Below are 21,421 nucleotides of genomic sequence, written 5' to 3' on the forward strand. Positions count from 1 at the left end.
ATATAATTTTAATTATGTCAAAAGTTTGGTTTTATTGTGGAATGGATTTGTCACTCTGGACCGGACGTGACGTCATTACTTTCGGTTTCGTCCCGCCGTGTTGTGAACGCTGCTTTGGAGTTGGAAGTACTTGAAGTAAAGAGAAGTTCTAAAGTAAGTAAGCAGCATGTCTTGACACCGCGGTCAGCAGGAACAAAACATCAACCGGAAGTCTCATAAATCAACTTCCTCTCCGGCGGCATTTTAAAAAGTTGGGAAACATTTGAAGCAATTTGGGAGATATTTACTTTTAGAAAACAAGACGTTTTTGCGCTTTGTAAACGCCGCATCTTTTCTGCACGTCTTATTTCTCACTTGCAATCATTATTCCCAGATGTTTGCCAGAGCAACACTTTCCTGAAACCATCGCTTTCACTTTCGGTCAAACGTCTCTAAATCTCATGCAAGTCGGGAGTCCTCGAGGATCTCACGTTGTCTTGTCGGCCTCCTGCAAAACGTGCCTCACAAAGTAGACAGCTCGTGTTTCCGGCTCCTGACGTGAGGATGCAGACTCGGGGAAGCGCGGTGGAGGTGCTCGGGGGGGTGCCAGATGTTTGGACGGCTGATAAAACTGCAGATTTATTTCCTCACAGCGAAGCACGGAGGAGGAGGAGGAGGTGCTGGAGGTGCGCTACCTCCCCCCTGTGATCAGCCCGGACGGGGCCTTCGTCGTGTTGCAGGAGGCAGACGGTGAGTCCTGCAGCTCAGCAGCTGCTCGTGAAACGAGACAGGTGAAGGTGAAGCCGCGGAAACTGGACAGACTGAAGACAAAATCAAATCAAACTCGAGTCGGGAGGTTTTCTTGGAAAATAGGACAACATTATTTTCGTCTTTCAAAATGCATTAACTCATCTGTGACCTTTTATCTCCCTCTACTGACCATTAGTATGACATGCAACAATATAAAACAAAAAGCACCTGAAGGGGTTTTTAAAAGTCTCGAATCAAATGTCTAAATGTCTCAACCTGCTGTGCTTGTTTCATTTTGTCCAGCCATCAGTCCTTAACTCAACCATGTGTCATTTAATGTCACGCGAGACCAAAACCTGCAGCTCTCGAGCCTATTTACTCAAAAAATGTCTAAAATAATGAGTGGATCATCAATTTTGATGCAGATTAATTTCCATTCAAGGCATAAATCATATTTAACTCGTTATTTTTGGCAAATTCACATCACTGCCAGTATGAATAGTGTTTATGCAAAAATATTCAGAGGATTATTTTGCTTTTTTTTTTTTTAAAACTCAGACCAGTTTTGTCCTAATCGGGGCTTCACTGAGAAAGTATGCACATTTATTTCTCCGAGACAGATGACTTTCTCAACAGCAAAGAATCTCAGCTTTCAAAAAGTAGTGGCACTGATATTTATGGCTTTTTCTCCTTCTGCGAATTTACACTAAAGTCTACAAATTTCTACAAAGATTTTTTTTTTTCTCTCTTACATTCCAGAGTTGAGGTTATGAAATCATTTGTTTATCTGGTCAGGAAGTTTAATCTGGCATTTCGTCTCACAGTTGCTGCTCGAGTTTTGCAGGAGAGCTGTCGCGTCGGAGTTGAACCGTCAACGGTATCGTTTAACGGCGAAAGCGCCCGAGGTAACTGAGCCCCACCAACAAACGCATTCATGGTTCTCCGTCTTATATATTTGGTCGTGACTCATTCTGTCCGTCTCTCCGTTATTCTCAGATGGATCTCCAAGTCGAGGCGACGGTGCATTTGAACAAATTTCCAGATGAGGCCGAAGCGCTGAGAATCCTCAGGTTGCACCACTTTCAGAAGATCGACGACCTCGGCGGCGGTCAGGTGCGCGTTCGGGGTTGTTTTTCGAACCTCAAAGCTGCGAAGGCCCTTTTGGAGCAGCTGGTTGAGCCACCGAGCAAAACAACGCTGCGGTCGTCCTCGCCCCTCCCGACCTCCGGAGCCGTCTCCAAATACTACTGCAGTACTGACCGAGGCAGGTCGCCGTCCAGAGACGAGCCTCCGCGTGCTTCTCCATCTTCACCCGCCGCTTCTTCTTCTTCTTCTTGTTCTTCTTCTTATGCGTCGGCCTCCTCGCGCAGCCGTCCAACCTCTCAGGAGTACGGAGCTTCCTTCTCTTCGGACCGGCGCGCCTCACGCAGCGCTGCGAGGTTGTCCTTCGTCGTGGATTCGGACGTGTTCAGGTACGCCCAGCGGCTCCGGGCGAGAGACATCGAAGACATCGTGAACGCCCACGACGTCAGGATGGACGTGCGGGACGGCGACGGCAGATCCGACGTCACTTTACTGGGCAGGAGCTCGTGGGCGGCGGCCGGTAAACTGCAGAGCGTCCTGGATAACCTCAGCAAGTCACTGCGCACGCAGGAAGTTCCTCTGGAGGACATGAATCGCGAAGGCCGGGCACTTCTGGAGACAATCCGGAAAAACCGAAACGTCTACTCGTCCGTGCTGGTGTGCGAGCTGAGCGACGGGCTTCACCTCGTCGGCCCGTCGAGCGAGAGCTACGAGTTGAAGCAGAGGCTGCTGGGAACGCCGGGAGGACGCGCGGGAAGGAGCGTCGACAGGAACTCCAGTAGGAGGAGGACCAGCTCTCTGCCGGCGACCGGTCGGAAGAACGCGGACGGAGAAAGCAGGGACGTCGCTCGTCCGCCTCCTGCTGGGACGCCTCCGGGTCCATCCGAGCGGCAGGGCGGTAAACGGGGAGGTGTGGAGCCCCAGCAGGGAGCCGCCGACCGGCACGGCCCAGCTCTGAGGAGGAGGAGCCACTCTGAGTCCCGGAGGACGACGGAAGCAGAAAGAGTTAGTGGACGCGCACAAGAGAGAGAGAACACACGTCCGCCTCCTCAAGCGGCTGGAAAAAAAGTCCCGCAATTCAAAAAAAGCCTTTTCAATCTAAAAAATATAAATCAGAAAATTAGAAACTGGAAAAGATGAGCAGAAAAGCTCTGAGAACGACAGAAATGAATGAATTTATGTTTTTGCTCGTTCTTATTCGGGAGGTTTGATGTTTTGTTTTAGAGTCCAATTGACGCTGGATGTTGAGGACGATACTGAAACCAGATTTTAAGCTTTGAAGAAAGAGTAAAAAAAAAAAAAAAAAAGCCATAGTCACTTCTTTTCCGAAATGAAAACGCTGATACATGCTGAACACGGAGATGGTTAGCCGAGCTAAGACTAAAGACTGGAGACGAGGGGCGAACCAGCGAGTCTGCTTCTGTCCAAGAGGGACAAAATCAGAAGCAACTTTAAAGCTTAGAAATAAACACACGTTGTTGTTTGTTTAATCCACCAAACTGTAAAATCAGCACGATCTTATAATGATGATCATAACATTTTCAGTACTGTCATGCTGAAATGCGTTTTCAGTAGCCAGTTTTTTATTTTATTTTATTTTATTTTTTTACATGTTCCCAGAAGTTATTTCAGAGCAGGACAAAGTGCTTTAAAAACATTATTCACATGTTTTGCGGTGATAGTCTTAAAATGTCTTGAGCTAACGTTATCCTACCTTTTATAAATCAGTCGTTGAAGGAAATAAATCACCTTCATAGGTAATTAGATGAACTGATGACAGGATGTTTTGACTCTCACATTGTACTCTTTTCATTTTAAAATATTTTATTATATGCAAACAATAACATTATGTGCACGTGACTTACTGATGATCATAGAGTCTAATATTACAGTATATTATGTATTTCGTTCAACAGTCAGTTATTTACTTATTATTAGTTACCTGCACTTAAAAATGTAAAAACAAAAATGCAAAGCGTAATTAAATGACACAAATGGCTTTTGAAACGACCAACATTAACAATGAACTACGTGGTTGACTTGAAGGATGTTTGCCCGTTATTTAAATGTGAAAACGACACGTACGCCTCGTATCTCGGCGCTTGTGCTCTTCCATCGCCGCGGATGCGGAGCTTCTGTGCGTTTGCGTTTGTGTTGTTTCTGTAACATCTGAATTAAACATCTAGACGGAAACAGACGAGAGGAAGCCCGAGGAGGAAGCGGGAACCTCTGTGACGACGGTCTGAGCTCACGACGGGAGAGGAAGCGCTGGAGAGGATTTAGTGAGGTTTGAATGGATCTTGTTGTCATTCCACAGTAAAAGTAAATATCTTTTTTTAAATTAGACACTTGAAGAACCGTGCAGGATGTCAGGAAGCAGATGAACAGTATACATTTTTTTTTTTTTTTTTTTTTTTTAAAGTCCCTTTACTCATGTAGTTTGGTGTTGGTATCAAGTTGGTATCAAGGACTTGATCACTTGAACAGCGCGGCACTGATGACTACGCTGTGACTCAGAAGACCTTCCTCTGACAGTAATAACTAAAACTCATAGCGGGATGGTGAGACATCGCCCCTCCACCTCCCAGCCCACTGCTCCGGTTTTCCCCTGTTAATTTGTTAGTTAGCCGTTTCACAAACTCAACAGGAAACCTGATGAACAAACCTGAAGACCGAGGATCCGTGAGGAGGGTGGAGTTTACAGTTTATCTTGAAGACTTATTTCACCCAAATTACGCCAGTCGGAGGATGAACTTTTGCTCAGTTGTCAAGACATTTTCATCCCTGTTGATTTGAAGATTTACAAGTAACATTGGACATTTTAAGATTTGGAGAAACAATCAGCACTCATGAGTATTCAACCATATCCAAATCCTACGAAAGCTCAGGAAATCTTCAGTTTCCATGTTTTTGTCACACTACAAAATTGCCTCAACATCACTACAAAACATTTAAAAGAAAATTGGACGTTTGTGCAGTTTGGGTGAACTGACTTTAAATCTTAAGTAAGAGAAATGTCACCTGTGAGGACTGCACTCTAAAGCACCTTCTTGAATTTGAGCAACAGCTTTAGGGTTTCTACACAAAGCAGCTGCTTATGCTTATCACAGGCTCTATTCATTAAACAGACAATGCAGGCGTGGATTTAGCTTGTCATGGAAAAAAAAAAAACCAACATCTGAGTCATGCAGAGAGCTGTGTCACTTGTCTCTGCTCGAAAAGATAAACTGCAAACTGCACAGACATGTTGGAGATGAAGGACTAAAGTGAAGTTCAACACGAGTCCATCCTGTTGCAGATGTGATGATCCATTGGACTGAAGGAGCTTCTAGTTCAAGCGTGACATGTTTAGCACTTTTTTTTTTTTCTCAACGAGACCTCAACAACCATGAACCGCAAATTAGGAGGAAGTTACGGAACATTTTTTTTTATCTGGGTAGATTTTTTTTTATTTGTAGTTAAGTAAACAACAGCACAGGAAACATGAGGAAAGATCATTTTGTTCTTTGTTAATCACCGTTCGGGTTCCTCTTTCTTCCTGTTCCCTCTTTAACGTAAAGATGGCTCAGACGGTTGAAACTCACAATATAAAACTCTTGGGAGTTCAATCGGGGACAACCGGTCAGAAAAAGTGAGAAACAGTATTTAGCCCAGCGGCTCTCCTGTGATCCGAAACGTTTCCGAGTTCAACAAAAAAGGTGAAGTGGTGTGAAAAGGGATTTGGAAACCACCTGCCTTAGTCAGCATTTAATCCCACACACCTACAAACATACATGTGTCTTACAGGAAACACTGTGCTGCTGAAAAAAACCCCAAAAAACCTTGTCTCCACCATCTAAAAACGGACTCCCAGCTTGGCTCTGCTGGTTGAGGGGAAACCCTCAGGGACGTGTTTCACTGCCGATGCCGAGTTAAGAAAGGAAATGCCACGATCGTTCCCAGAGGGCGAAGGCCATTTTCTACCCTCAAATTAGTAAGGTTAACTTCTCTTGTTTGGCAGAAGGTCAAATGTGGTTCCCTGTTTCTGGGAAGTAAAAAAAAAAAAACCCAAAAAAACCACACAAGAAACAAGGCAGAAAGGACGATCGACGCAAAACCCCTGGTTCAGTGACGGTTTAGAAATTTGAAGGTCTTGTGGCAGGAAGAGAGAGGCAGAAGAGGATGCAGAAGTGGCGTGAGCTTTTAAAGATAGCCTCCTGTTATTTATACAGATCTGTGTGAGGCCATAGGCTGAGTGACAGGATGACGTGCTGCAGCTTGTAGACCACAGCCGAACCTCCACCACAGATCACGACACGCCTACAGCGCGCGCACACTGTCGGCACTACCGGGGCCCCAGAAACCAACCATACTTCTCTTTCTTCTTCCTTGAGCTGCTTTCTGTTCCCCTGTCTTTTATTTTGTGTGTCTGTGCTCAGCGACGGCCGACAAGGATGGCGGAGCTGGAGGGCCTGGAGTTTGGGAAGTCCGACTTTGTGCTCCTGGATGAGGTGGCGATGGAGCAGTTCATGGAAAATCTGAAGTTGAGGTAAGGCCTGAGATACTGTTAGAGAGGAGGAAGGGAGGGGCGGGAGGTGGAAGCAGCTGGAGATGCAAAAGGTTACGCTTCCATTCAAACTGCACATTTTTTACTCGTCTGTGTGAAGTCAGTATTTGGATAAGTTAAATGAAAGGAAAATGAGACAGATGAAGGTGAATACTGTCGCGATAACAGTTTACTTCATATAAAAACTCTGACTTCCCAAGTTGACATCCTGATGTCTTCAAAAGCAAGAAGCTAAGAAAGGTCGTAAAACATCAAACATAAAGAGAAAAAAACTACACAGCGCACGCATGAGTCACTTCTGACTCCACTTTCCCGCTCAGCCTCGGGGTTCAAATAATCGCTCGTGGTCGATCCGATCATCACAACTCCACTCGTGTGAACCAAATGAAACACATGACACAAGAACTATAATCCAACTAGTCCCACCAAACCTGTCCAGCTAAATATACAAATATCATCCTTTATTGTTCTGTCTTGTGTCGTGATGTTTGAGAGGTGTAAACGCTTTGGGATTTCACCCTTTCCGCTCGCCTCTGCTGCCAGAAACCATTCTCACTTCTTCCAGCGTCTCTGGGTCGTCATGTCCTCGGTTCAAACCGTGTGACAAATCGCACAGTGGTTTGGCACGTCTGACATCATCCCGAGAGATGAGCGGAGGCAGGCCAACACCAAAATGTCAAACAATATGAAATAAGCTCTAGATAAGAGAAGTTCTCAGTTGACGTGCGCGCGGCAGATGGCTGTGAATGAACATTTCTCACAATAGTCTGTTTGCCACCATTCATGTTTGACAGTTTCATCAAACACACACACTTGATCAGACTTGCCTGGTGGTGAAGCATGAGCTAAAGTTTGTGCCAACTTCAGTGATTTGCTCTACTTTTTCTGACCCACTGCACTCGGTGGGTGTTTGAGGGCTTGTTTCTACAATACACAGTATTTTACAACCTTAATGAACTTAATAACGTTATTGTAAACAAGCCGGGTGTTTATTTCTGCTCGGGCTACGCTCGTTGCATTCTCCAAATTCAGGAATAGCGAGGCCGGATTTCTGAGGACGTATTTTGAGGAGACTTAAAAATCGGGCCTCCTGGTCCAAACCTGTGGATGTATTATTTCTACATAGGTGAAGCAGCTGCAAAGACATTATTGCATCTGAATAAAATGCAATATTAAACTAATGCTAATTTAAAATGGTGCTTTGTTGGTTTGTGTCTGGTTTAAATGAACAAACTGCAACACCTATAATGCCACAAAAGTAGCTTATTTACACTATTTAAAAAAAAAATGCCAACAGTAGCGCTAAACATGCCTGAACACGTCCAAGTCGGAACAACTAAACCACAAGAAAATAGCTTTTAAACTTCACTTAAATGTTGCTGCATTACACACACAGTCCACAAATGCAACCATGCAAAGAATAACATGGAGAAAGGTTTGCCGTGTGATAAATTAGGCTTAATGGGTTCATTGGTTTGTTAGCCTCAGACAGCGAGTTTGGTTTACGCGAGCCGCATGATGACCGGCTTGGTTAGCAATAAACAAACCGTATAAAAATTAAACTGACAAATCAGAAAACAGTTTTAATTCCAAGAACGAAATGGCGCGATTTCGGTGATTAGATTGGTGTCCTGGATGGAGATCGCTGATACGGTGAGCAGCGTGGCTGTTCAGAGTGGCTAATTTCTGTTTTTACTTTCAGTCAGACTTGAAAAAAAACAAACATGTAAAATGATTAATGTAAAAATCAGGGTTTTTTTTTGGGGGGGGGGGAAGTTGTTGGGAGCTCGTGCCGGTCACTCCGTCACACACTGTTCGCTTGCTGCGTTTGTGTGCCTCCTTGTTTCCCTGAATCTTTACAACACAGGTGTAAACTGCAAAGTCAGCATGACCCACAGTCAAAAGTCCCATTCACGTTGACAACTATTCTCCAAAACGTATTCGGTCTACAAACCTGGGCCTTGGACTTGAGATGCAGCTCGTGTGTCGCTGAGCGTGACACGTTCACGTCGTGCTCAGTCACCAACTCACCGACGGTCAGACCTGCAAGCGTACATGCAGCGAAATGTCAGGTGGTACTTAAATTGAGAAACACATGTAACCTTTTGCGGCATGTCAGTTTTTACCCCACCGAGCTCAAGAAACCCACAAAGGTTTAGGCAGGGCTGTGGCGGAAGATTTATTTCCTGCTTTCATACACTCGCGTGTCATTTCCTGTCAGCTATCGATGACATAAAGGTGCATGGTGTTCTCAGAAATCTTTTTTTTTTTCATGGGCGTTGTGAAAAAGTCGCGGTTCATACATGCTTACGTGTATTCACAATAAATGCAGCCCAGAATATCTGTGTGCCCACCGCGTGAGAAATAACGTGTGAATAACGGCGTCCGTGACACCGCTGACTGTCTTTCGTCTGGTTAGGTTTGAGAAGGGCCGAATCTACACCTTCATCGGAGAAGTGGTCGTGTCCGTGAACCCGTACAGACAGCTGGACATCTACGGCAAAGACACCATCGATGCGTACCGGGGCCGGGAGCTGTACGAAAACCCTCCTCACCTGTACGCGGTGTCCGACGCCGCCTACAAGGCCATGAAGAGGCGGGCCAAAGACACCTGCATCGTCATATCAGGTCCGTCTCTTTCGTGCTCTGCAACTTCTCTACGGTCTATGGTTTGCAATAAAGTCCACGGTTCCGTCATCGCAAACTTTTGCTGCTCTTCTTTGGTTTCTCTCTGTCATCGTTGTACAGATTTGATGAATAGTTGGAACAAGTTGGTTCTTTCAGGTTGCCTTCATAAGATTTTATTGTCCAACCAACAGATAAAACCCCCAATTTTCAGTTTACTCTAACAGAAGACAAAGAAAATCATTGTACAGGCTACAATTTAGGAATTGTCTGTAAATAGATGATCAGTCTCGTAGTGCTTTCAGGGTGTCGTCTGTTTGAACTTCTTCTTTTGGGATTTTGTCAGAGAGCTCGACTCCACTGAACTTTTAGGTATTTTAGAAGGTTTATTTCCTCTTTTTTTTTTTTTTTTTTTTTGTGTGTGTCAATATGAATTCTCCTTTCAGCTTTTTAAAATGCAAAAACAAAATCTTTTACCATTTTTGATGAGGTTTCGGTGCAGTTAGATGTTAGCCCGTCTCTTATCAACAGAGTCCGCAGGTGTTAAACATTTTCAGTCATGTATAAGGAAACAGAAAAACTTAGCTGAGTTAAACGTGCTCACAGGCAGTTCTGTTGTTTAAGAGCTGAAGTGGACAAGTGGACTTTCTACTTGATGGTGACATTAGTGGAAGTTATTAATTACTCATCGGGAAGCGTGGCTGTTTGTAACTGTACCAAATAAACTAGCCAGCTGCTTTCTGGTTCGTTACTTTGCTTTGCACTGAAGATTGGGTCACTATTATTAACTCCTTATTAAATATTGGACGTCACCAGTCAGTGTCACTTATCTCCCTGTGAGCAGTTGCCAACCCTAAAATTTGAAACTTTTCTTTTCAGTGGTCGTAACACAGGTTGAAAACGATGAAAAAAAAAATCTTGCCATAGGCCAACGTGTGAATGTGAAGCTTCCTCTACTTGCTGCGGACGGGGAAATGAAAAGAGTAAAGAGAAGTTGTGTGAATGGTGTCATTTGGAGATTCTTCTACGATGTGAAATCTTTTTTTGTGTTTTTAGGTGAAAGTGGAGCGGGAAAAACAGAAGCCAGCAAATACATCATGCAGTACATTGCAGCCATCACAAACCCGAGCCAGAGGGCGGAGGTGGAGAGGTGAGTCCTGGCGTGGTCGTTAGGGTTGAGAGTCACGTGATGGGATTCACCGAGGCAGCGCTGTAAACTTTAATAAACATCTGTATCTACAACCGGATGTGAGGATAGATCATGTCACTTTCTTCTGTTCCTCTGACTCCCCTTCTCCTCCCTCGTGGCTGTTCCTCACACATTTCTATCAATGGTCGCCGCGGTGCGATAAATCAGCGTGAAGAATGTGCTGCTCAAGTCCAACTGTGTGCTGGAGGCCTTCGGGAACGCCAAGACGAATCGCAACGACAACTCCAGCCGCTTCGGCAAGTACATGGACATCAACTTCAACTTCAACGGCGATCCCACCGGAGGACACATCAACAACTACCTGCTGGAGAAGGTGAGAGGAAGGAGGCGGGAGGGATGATGGAGGGGCTTTAACTGCAGACACGAGACCTTCACACTGAACCTCTGCAGAAAAGTACTGAAAAGTTCTGCTCATTTAGGTTTTAAATGACTGCCGAACATGAATGTTTCATGAGGTGATGACAAAGAGGTGCGAGGGAACATCCGTGAATAGATGTGTCTGTGAAGTCGGCGTGCTGCCGCTGCCGCGCGTTAATGAATGGCTCACCTGGGGGTTCTCGATGCCGCTGTATTTATCTGCGCTGTTAAAGAACCGTCTGGCACTCAGAACCGGTGTGAATGATGGTGCCGTGATTTATTCTCAGAGGGCAGAAATAGCCACGCTGTCTCCAAGCCGTCGGGGTGCAGTCGGAGTAGTGCAGCTGTAGACGCGCTCCCTCCCGGTTGGTTTGAAGTGTTTGTCTTAAAGGGAAAAAAAAAAAAAAAAATCCCAAACTGAAACGCTTTAACATCGTTAACGACGAGGGGTTTTGTTTTATTGCTACAAAACTAAGTGGTCCGGCCTTTTAGTATCAATCCCTCCAAACCAGAGAGCGAGCACCTTTGTTTTAGACATAACACGTGTCAACAGAGTTCAGCAACCTCCCAGGAAAATAACAATGTTTGATGAATGAAAGTGACACTTGACGTGTTCCCTGGTTGCTTTCACATTTTCTTTTTTTGGCCTCAAAAACCTGCGCCGACCCTTTTTGGAGATGCGTTGTTTGTCTTGTGTTGCCTCCAAAACTCGCACAACCAACGTCCGCCCTTTGGGAAATTCTGCCAACTTGTCACAAAACATCATTTTACCTCAGAGTCGAAGGTTACATGATGAAATCGGGTCCGTGGTCAAATTCGTGTATTGTCATTTATGAACATAGAAGTACACAGTTGAACAAAATGTTGTTCCTCACTGACGAAAAGTACCACCAAACAAGATAAAAAAAATTAAAATAAAAGTAAAAGAAATAACAAAAACAAACAAAAAAAAGACAATTATAAGTAGAAGAACCACTGCTGGTCTGACTGCTGACATTTAAAGTGCGGGAACTGTGATGTTAAAAAAATATATCTATATAATATAAAAAGATGCCAGTTAATATGTTTGTACTGGCTGATGTATTATTTTGTCTGACTGACATTCCAAAACCACAAAATATTTTATTTACTTTCCTTTCAGCGCGTTAAAAGAAACAAATTCTCATATTTGAGCAGCTGAAACCATTGTTAGTTTGTGATTTTTACTGACAAAATGATCAAGTATCAAAATAGTGACTAATTGTTGGAGTTCTAAGAAAGTCACTCACTTTCAGTCAGTAGATTATTAGTCTTTCCTCCTGTCGGGAACCCATTGAGCTTTGAGACAAGCTGACGTTCATCCTATCGGGTTTGTTGAAAGGCGATTTTGAGAAAAGCTAAAGTCAGAACAGGCTTGGACGACTGACACAACAAACAGCACTTCACTTTGAAGAAAACAACAACTCCTGGAACATCTTGGCCACCACAGAATCGTTGCGCAACAGTGTTAAGAGCGTCCGCGGATGGATGTTCGGTCTGTTTTCCGTAATCTGTTTTTTTTCCTGTTCAAGTCCAGGGTGGTCCAGCAGCACGACGGCGAGAGGAACTTCCACTCGTTCTACCAGGTGAACTGCTGCTGCAAAAACATCATCATTACAACACGAACACATTCACAGCTCGGTGAGCTGTACAAACCAACCACCGCTGTGACAAAATGAAAAATCAAACCTCCCCCACTCCCCCCCCCCCCAAAAAAAAAACCCTGTCATGTTTGCGGTGTTTTCACAGCTCCTGCGTGGAGGCTCTGATGAAATGCTGGAGTCTTTTCACCTGCAGAATGATGCTGCTGTTTATGCGTACACCAAAGAGGGAGCTGCAACCACTGTGAGTTTATCATTTTTAGAGTTTTAGTTGAAGAGGAAACACAAGATGAGCTATTTGAAAAAATGTAATGAATTTGTTGTATTTTCTTAAGAATAGTTTGAAAAACTCCTTCTGCCTTTGAGAAACAATGTTTTTGCAAAACCGTTTTTTTTTTTTTCTTTTTCTTAATATACAAAGTCCTTTTTATTTTTCCAGAGCTCCAACAACGATCGCTCGAGCCACAAAGCGGTGATGAGCGCACTGGAAGTAATCGGCTTCTCCAAGGAGGAGATTTCCTCCGTTTACCAGATCCTCGCCTCCATTCTGCTTTTGGTAAGTTACAGCGTGGTTTCTTAAAAGATAAAGGCAGGGCGATGCGCATCCTATCATATCAAAGGATTAACACGACACACATGTTAAATAGATATAAGGTGAAGAGTCTTCGAGCATCAACGAGAAGGTAATGGTTTTACATTCCAGGGCGAGCTGCAGTTTGAGAGTGACGGCGAGAACGTCCAGATCCTGGGACTCGAAACCGTGAACCACATCTCGGAGCTGACGGCCACGGACCCGGAGAGCGTCTGGAAGAGCCTGCTGTTCCGCACGGTGGCCACTGGCGGCGGCGAGGTCATCGAAAAGGGACACACGGAGCAGGACGCCTGCTTCGGACGCGACGCTTTCGCCAAGGTGCTGTTCACACATTTACAAATCACGCAGGCCGGCATTTCTTCTGGCAAAATAGCTTGTCGGGACGAGACTTACGGTTTATTGAGAATAATCGTTTTACAGCTCCTGAAGGTGTAGAAATGATGTTAACATCATCGCTGTGACGTGCTCTCCTTTTATCTCATTTTCACAGTTGTCACATTATTTACATCTCCTGCTCTGTTAAACACACCCTCCTCTCTCCGTGCTGCAGGCCCTCTACGAGAGGCTCTTCGGCTGGATCGTAAGCCGCATCAACGGCATCATTGAAGTGAAAGACTACAACCCAATGCTGCACGGGAAAAACACCGTCATCGGTGTGCTGGATATCTACGGCTTCGAGATCTTCGACAACAACAGGTTCCGTTTTATTTCCTGCTTTTTTTTTTCTTTTTTTTTTAACATCTACTACATTTATCTGCCGTGTTTGATGATGTTGCTGAAGGGTTTCGTTCCTCTGCTGTTGTTGTGGACAGTTTTGAACAGTTCTGCATCAACTACTGCAACGAGAAGCTGCAGCAGCTGTTCATCGAGCTGATCCTGCGACAGGAACAGGGCGAATACCAGAGAGAGGGCATCCCCTGGCAACATGTGAGGAAAACACAAACAGCGACACGTGAACGCAACATGCTCACATCAACTCGCACTGATTCACAGCTGATTCTGCAATTTACAGTCTGTTCAACATCCAAAGACACCGCAGGACACATGTGTTGTGTGTATTGGTGTGTGTGTAGAGGTCAGGGAGGTGGACGGACGGCGTGGTTTCACTTCAAGACCAGCCTCCTGGATTGAAATCGCATCAACAGTATTTCTCCAACATAAACCGAACTCTTAGAGATCAGAAGATGACGTACGTTATGAATTATTTGCAGATGTTTTAAAGAAACTGCAGACCGTATATACAGAGTGGACGTAGCCTCTGAGTCTGAAAAGTGAGGCCAACGCAGAAGTGCCATGAAGTGCAATACTACCGAGGGCCACTTGGGGTTGGTTCCAAAAAGTCTCCGGCTCCATAGACTCCCATTCACATTATATAATGAAATACAAAGACAAGGCATTTTTTCCACAAGTCGTAATGGTGTCATTGGCTGAAGTCTCTCATTACCATTTTTCTGGAGGTCCATCTGAAAATAATCCCATAATTTATTAGATATTACACCTCAAAAGTGGTATGTTTGAGGACGTGTCTGTTTGATTGACAGGCCTGTGGTGCAGTCGGGTTTACACTATAGGTGGACACGGCGTATTGTCTTCGGGTTCCCAATCAGATCGAGTCAGATCCACCGTTCAGCTCCTATCCAGCTCGTCCAAATATGATCACTTCTAGCTCCAAAACAGCAACATGGCGACAACTGAAATGCAAACTTAAGGCTACAGAGCTGTTGTTCACCAACCAATCGGCGACGCTTGTTTAACACAAGGAGTAGTTGTTTTTGGTGTAAATTGCCACAAAATAAAACTATTTCTTTTACACAAATATTTGCTGCTTGAAAGAAAAACATGATCCGAGCAGCATTATTTCCTCCCTCATGCTCCTTTTAATGCAAAATAGCTGCATGAGTGCAATATTTGTGAGCTATGGTGGCTATTGACATCGGGCACACTCGTGAGTTGATAAGAGAAGCACCACGCAGGCATTAACTCACACACACATTGTGATTACACACCCATCAAACCAGAACAAAACAACACACATACAGTCAGAGCACGCAAAAGCACAAACTCTCTCATGCAGTAGCCGGAGTAACTGTTGGATTGATAAAAAAAAAAATGGTTCTCTTTTCATGCAGATTGATTACTTCAACAACCAGATCATCGTGGACCTCGTGGAGCAGCCCCACAAAGGCATCACCTCCATCCTGGATGAAGCTTGCCTCTCTGTTGGTAAAGTCACGGACACAGTCTGCCTGGAGAGCATGAACACCAAACTGGCCCAACACCCCCACTACACCTCCCGCAAGGTGAGAGCAAGTCACCACGTCTGTCAGGCCTCAGCTCTTTTCCTTATAAGACATCCCATAGGAGCTTTACCATAGCTTGAAGGCTTTCTAATGAATAGAAATCACTTTGTAGGAGTTTCGTCACTGTGCAGAACGAAGTACGTGCAGGTTTTAAAACTGTTTTCACTATCATCAGCTGAAAAGTGCAAAGTTTCTCTGTCTTGTGACATCACAAATAGTTTGCGAGCCAATCCTGGCCCAATATTTAACTTACACAAGTGTGATTTGTAAACATGGAGCACTGAGAATGGATTTCATATTGAAGAAAAGCTTAAAGCTACTCGATTAAAGCAGAACACCTTTAACAGCTCAGCATGAAACTGAAAGATAAAAAAGGGATCCTTGCACACTCGACTGAGTAGGAAGTGATGATTTGTTGCTAACATATCCTCCTCTGATTTACAGTAACTCTGAAAGACAGAAACCAATTAATATAATTTTTGGGCACAATCGGAGATTCTGATTAGATTAGATTTGATTTATTTTGCACAAATTAAAAACAAGATTTTACAAAATAAAACAATTCTGTGCGAATTATCGGGATTATATTTTGCACATTTAATTGGGGGCAGGTTGGATTGTAAATATGCAAACACAAAAGCAGTAAAGCGGGTGAAGCAATTCACCGTGAAAAGCTGTATTCATAATGCAATTCATAACTTAATCAATCAAAATCAATAAATAATCTGAAGTGTTCTGGGACTCAAAAGTGATAAATGAAAGTCATTATTCAGAGCTGAACAACTAAAAACACACATTCAGGATGTTGCCTCGTGTCATATTTAAAAGATGTTACTGGTATTTTTTTTTCATTTAATTTTGGTGTAAATATTTGTGTGTTTATATTTGATTTTGACTTAAAATATGGAAGCACAAATACTTGGGAGTTCCTTTAAAAACACAAGTGCAGTACTGCGTTTTTGCCAGTAGAGAGCAGAGTTTCTCCAATATGTTTCCTTCCTTGAGTTGCTTCAGACATGTTAGGATAGCTTTTTAAACAGCAGGATCTCCAAAGCCATCATTCCCTCCTGCTAAAGTAAACACCTGTCGTATCTGTAATATACATGCAATGAGATAATTATATATCCCCGTACGCTCTGCGCTCACGCTGTCTTCTCCTTTCCAGCTCAGCCCCACTGACAAAACCATGGACTTTCAGAAACACTTCCGTATCCGCCACTATGCCGGAGACGTCACGTGAGTCGCTCGCACATTCACACACTCTGTTACGCTCGTGTGTCTGCGGCTGAAAGGTGCATTATACTGCAGAGTTCAAAAGTGTAAGCCTTATAAACCCATTAACAAGAGGTCAGTTTATGACATCAGCATCACAGAGATGTTCCCGTGGTCCAGAGTGACAGTTTTAATATTTTAATATTCACAAAAATCTGTGGTGTCCTGAAAAAAAAATTAATATTCACCATTTCCCAAAGTGATGTATAACCTTATGCAGCTGCATCTGTTCCTGAATGTTGCCAGACACGTATTTAATGCACATTTTATTTTATTTATATGTGGCATTGTGAAGGCAGGAGGACAATAATAATAACAATAATAATAACGATAATAGTAAAGTTTATTTGTACAGCACCTTTCATGCATAAAATGCAGCTCCCAAGACATAAAAATAGGATAACGAAGTTAGTGAGACAAGTTCGCAATAAAAACACGATCGTCGGATAAAAACATAAAACTTTCATTAAAGTAGACAGAAGAAGTATTAAATAAAAACAGTAATGGTAAAAAATTTTTTTTTTAAATTCTAAAATTACTTAAAAGCAAGATCATAAAAGTAATAATTGAGCTGTTTCTTAAAGCTATCAACAGAAATTGATCTTTTAGTTTAGTGCATAAAAACTGAAGGTTGCTTCACCAAGTTGTTTTTTACACTTCATAGTTCAGTTAATCGTTTTTACACTCCAGAATATTCACACACGAGTTGATGTTTAACCTCATCAGACATGGCAGCTTTGATTTGTTCCACTTTGTGTCTCCTACGATTCTTGTTTACCTGTTTTACTTCCAGCTGATTGGCCGGCGACACCTCGAATCTCTTGGTTTCAGTGTTTTCCAACACGTGTCGCAAGTATCAGGTCTTTTAGATCAAGATATGTTACATGCGTGTTTTGCAACACATACGCCAAAGTCATTTTTGTTGAGTGAAAGCCCCTGAAGAACATGTGATTTAGAGGAACATGTGAACGTTTCTATTTGAAATCTTTATCGACAATGAAACTCCTCCGGCTGATATAATAAGTGGGATATTTTTTCTTTGTGAGAGTCAGAGAGGAGCAAGATTTGGGAGGCAGGTTGCAAAATAAATTAAACTTAAACAGAATCCATAGGATAAATTATGTGGAAAAAAAAAAATCAGATGTATCAATATAAAACTGATATATGCTTGTCGGGGCTTTTTTTTTTTTTTTTTTTTTTTTTTTTAAGCTTTTAGCCTCTTCGGAAAGTAAAATGTGTTTCCAGTGGATCTTAGTGGTTGTGAGCTGTGTGATTCACAGACTAGAGATGAAACACTTTGCTTGGTTTCCTTCTCCGTCACTGCTCCACTTCCTTAATTTGATCACTGGGTTTAAACATCGCGGGGGCCAGATGAGGCCACTGGCCAGCGGTCACCCGCCTTGGCTTCGGTTTCTGAAGATCCCCGCTGCTCACGTGTACTGGCCTCAATCTAGAGAGGGGAAGGATATTAATATGTCAAGGGAACACGAAAGGAGGGGAGGAGGAGGAAGAGGAGGAGGAGGAGAACGGGGAGGGATGGACGGAGCCAGCTGATGAGACAATGTTGTCTCTGTGAAACCGAGCAGCAGCATTAATCAAGGAGAAGTGGAGTAGGGTTTATCGAGGTTCTTTGACTCGGGCTAACAGGATGTCGAACACACACCGAAACACCGATGCAATTTCATCCATCTGTGAAGCTCCAGACCGTTTTCCTTTCCTGCTATTAAGGGGAAAGTGTACTCGAAGTATCAGAAGTAATGAAGAAGAATGGAACCTTTTGGCGTTTGGTTGAGATGGAGCTTGTTTTATTTTCAGTGTTTTCTTTGTGGATGAATCTATTTTCAGTCCATTGATTTTATTTTTTTTTTTTTAGTTTCTAAAACACCAACACAATCAAAACAATTGCGAAATACCCATGAAATGGGCCAAACCGCAAAATGACCTCAAAGTCAAAACATTGCATTGCAACACATTAAACTGAAACCATGAAATAATATATGTAATATAATATATATGTTATATAACATAATATTTATTAGTTTTTTTCAATGCATCATATTTGAGCTCTACATATGTTTTGCATGCAAAAATGTATTTATAATTTATATATATGGCTCATAGATAAATGTAGTTCAGTAAAAAGTATAATATATTTCTCTGAGATGGAGTACAGTGGAAGTTTTAACTGGCATGAAATAGAAATACTAAAGTGAAGTGCGTTGTGTTTGCTTTAATTTCACATGTCAGTTATTACCTTTTATTTGTGGGAGAAATTGATGTATAATAAAAAAAAAAAAATGCCGGGGAGACTAAATAAAACAGTAAAGAGAAAACAATTCTGGCAGCTCTTGTTAGCAAGTTAGCAGCTAGTCTTGCTGAAGTCGATTATCTGAGTTTGGGAAGATTAAACTCTTGAATAATACTCACCATTATTTTGTATTTTTTTTCTCTGATTGTTTCTTATTTAGTTGTGGTTATTTTATGTTACGCAGAAATGCGAATATTTTAAAACCAAGTCTTCAGGGGCCGTGAATGCATTGGCCTCCCACCTTAGCGAGCGCCTAACGTGACGGGCTCAACATATGACAGACCTGCAGCGGTAATGGCAGATGGCCGTCGTCGCTGTCGCTGTGCGTCGCCGTCACCCGGCCTCGGCTCCACTCAGGGCCGCGTCGGGGGGTCTCTCCAGCTGAGCTGTCACTTCGTATATCGCGTCCTAGTGGTACCGTCCCCTGTCCCATCCCATCCCGTCTGAGTCTATCCTTACTCCGGCTAAATATACCCCCTCATCACCCGCTGCCCTCCCCCCCCTTCCTCCCCCCCTTCCTCCTCCCCCCACCGCCACCACCACTATCACAAGCTTTGACCTACTTCGCTCCCCCCCCCCCCCCCACCCCCTTTCTTCTTCTGTACCTCGCCCTCCACTCTTCTAATTCCCGGCAGTATTTAAAACTGCGCATGCAGCACTTTGAGTAAAGATATATGATACAACCTTACTCCACAAACTTTCGTATTGCGAGACATCTCACATCTCGTGACGCGGCTCTCTCAATGTGTTCCCTTTCACTTTATACAACCCGGCCCTCTCCTTGCACCACCCTTGACCTTCATGCTAAAATATACTTCCCTCTAAATCATCCTCTACGTCTCTGGAGAGCCGCTGCCTCTATCTGTGCGCGTCCTCTTCCTGTCTATCCTGTCCCAGCGTCCCATCCCATCCCATCCCGTCCCATCCCGTCCTGTCCTGTCCTGTCCTGTCCCGTCCTGTCCTGTCCTGTCCTGTCCTGTCCTGTCCTGTCCTGTCCTGTCCTGTCCTGTCCTGTCCTGTCCTGTCCTCGTTGTAGCTTGTTGCTGTGTGTTCTGACTGCTCTCTATTTTCCTTTCACACTCTGTGACTCTTCGGCGAGCTTCCCAGAATCTGGTCAGGTGGTTTCAGTGTCCGTGAGCCAAGGGGACACATCTGTCACAGCCAGCCTCCGCTCCTTTGCCTCCAGATGTGACAGCCTAGGACACAGACACAGACAGGGCCATGCAGACGACATGTGACACGATGTGTTTTTTTTGTTTTGTTTGTTAAAGAGGGAGGGTGAGGAGAGAATGTAACAGCTTTGTTTTTTTACTGTACTTTGGGTATTTCCATTTTACTTGTAATTCAACCTATTTTTGAGGAAAATATTGGAAGTATTTTTTTACTCCTCTACTTTTATCACAACAGTTAGTTACTTTTTTTTTTACTTTGCATCGTAAAATTCCTTCACTATGACAAACGGTTATAAGATGGAATGTATTACTAAAAATCTGTGATCTTCAGTGTCTTTAACTTGTGAGCCCGTTCGCAGAAAAACAGTGTCTACATGACATCTTCCAGATACACTGTATAGAAAAATGGACGTAGCCTCGGTGTCTGAAAAGTTCCTCAAAGTGCAGTACCACTGAGGGCCACTAGGGTCATCCTTCAAAAAACCTGTTGCTCCAATTGAAAAGCATCAAATTCTCTCATGAAATACAAAGTCAATGAATGTTTTTTACGAGTTATAATGGTGCCATTCACTAAAGTCACTCCTTCTTATTAATTTTACGGTGGTTCCTCTGAAAATAAATCCATCATTAATTAGATATTAGGCCTCAAAAAGCTGTATGTTTGGGTGTGTTCCTGGTATTACTGACATGCCTGGGGTGCAGTCAGGTGGCCAGTACAGGTGGACGGGGCATAACGTCCTCTGGGTCTCAGTTCCTCCCCAGCACGTCCAAATATGGTCACTTCTGGCTAAATCAAATTTCCACGTGGTCTGAGCTTCTCACATGATTTCTTTGAGACCCAAAAAAGAACGTCCATCACTTGAACTCACTTTAATAATACAGAGTTTGGGCCCTCAGACTTTTAGCACACAAAGTACATACAAACGAATGACACCAAACACAGAAAGGTCATTCATATTTCACTGGGGAGAATCCTTCCTATCATGGGATGCCATTACTCGCTCCCAATGTGCATCCAAATTGGGGTCAATGAGCTCCTTCAATAGAAAAGCCAATGAAATACAGTGCTCTTACAGTCCTACCCGTATACAAAAAAAAATATTCAAATATTATAGTAGTATCATTGTACAATTAAGCCCTTCAGGCATACACGGTCAGGATAAGCATCTCTTTCTATCTTGTTTTTGTATATTTAATGTATCCTGAATGCAGTTACAGATCTGTGTACCTCCTCCACTGCTGTTTACGTACGCGCAGTTTTTCTGCATTAGATAGAAACGGTGCACAGCAGCGTTACACACCGTTCACGTCACTGTTCCACTGTGAATGAGGAAACAGAAGGGGAGTTTTATCTGACGCTCACACTACAGCAGGCTCGTACCGCGGCGCTGGACCGGTTATGTAACTGTGCTTTACAGTGCGCCCGTGACCTCCCACTGATGCCTTATCAAAAACAACTGAGCACTTGTAAAATGGGCAGATTAGTTTTGTAGACAGGTCCTTTGACCGTGTGCTATTTGGAAATCGACTAAGCGGCATGACTTTTGTTGTAATCTTTTGCCGGAGGACTGTGAATCATTTGGTGCAGAGAGCAGAGCCCGTTAACAA

General features: G+C 43.5%; 2 protein-coding genes across 2 annotated transcripts in view; both read left to right on the top strand.

Moving 5' to 3' along the window:
* Positions 1-112: 112 nt before the first annotated feature.
* On the top strand, positions 113-4,080 carry rbm43 (RNA binding motif protein 43). The gene is made up of 4 exons (XM_069176218.1): positions 113-153; positions 633-729; positions 1,554-1,634; positions 1,726-4,080. Exon 4 carries the CDS (start codon positions 1,726-1,728, stop codon positions 2,950-2,952), a length of 1,227 nt encoding a protein of 408 aa, XP_069032319.1. The 5' UTR covers positions 113-153; positions 633-729; positions 1,554-1,634; the 3' UTR covers positions 2,953-4,080.
* A 1,944-nt stretch (positions 4,081-6,024) lies between these two features.
* Positions 6,025-21,421, top strand: part of myo1g (myosin IG) — a 50,862-nt gene continuing 35,465 nt past the window's right edge. Inside the window, exons 1-12 of the mRNA XM_069176766.1 lie at positions 6,025-6,340; positions 8,778-8,986; positions 10,040-10,133; positions 10,341-10,506; positions 12,101-12,154; positions 12,318-12,413; positions 12,609-12,725; positions 12,873-13,079; positions 13,312-13,457; positions 13,574-13,688; positions 14,891-15,061; positions 16,227-16,297. Coding sequence (XP_069032867.1) covers positions 6,246-6,340; positions 8,778-8,986; positions 10,040-10,133; positions 10,341-10,506; positions 12,101-12,154; positions 12,318-12,413; positions 12,609-12,725; positions 12,873-13,079; positions 13,312-13,457; positions 13,574-13,688; positions 14,891-15,061; positions 16,227-16,297 — 1,541 coding nt within the window. The 5' untranslated portion in view covers positions 6,025-6,245. The remainder of the gene's footprint in view (positions 6,341-8,777; positions 8,987-10,039; positions 10,134-10,340; positions 10,507-12,100; positions 12,155-12,317; positions 12,414-12,608; positions 12,726-12,872; positions 13,080-13,311; positions 13,458-13,573; positions 13,689-14,890; positions 15,062-16,226; positions 16,298-21,421) is intronic.

The sequence above is a fragment of the Embiotoca jacksoni genome, unplaced genomic scaffold (assembly GCF_022577435.1).
Source record: "Embiotoca jacksoni isolate LCO1_2020_lvr unplaced genomic scaffold, fEmbJac1.0.p SCAF_7, whole genome shotgun sequence".
Taxonomy (NCBI): domain Eukaryota; kingdom Metazoa; phylum Chordata; class Actinopteri; family Embiotocidae; genus Embiotoca; species Embiotoca jacksoni.

Coding starts and splice junctions, on each gene's coding strand:
- rbm43 (XM_069176218.1), top strand. CDS start 1,726: ATGGATCTCCAAGTCGAGGCGACGGTGCATTTGAACAAATTTCCAGAT.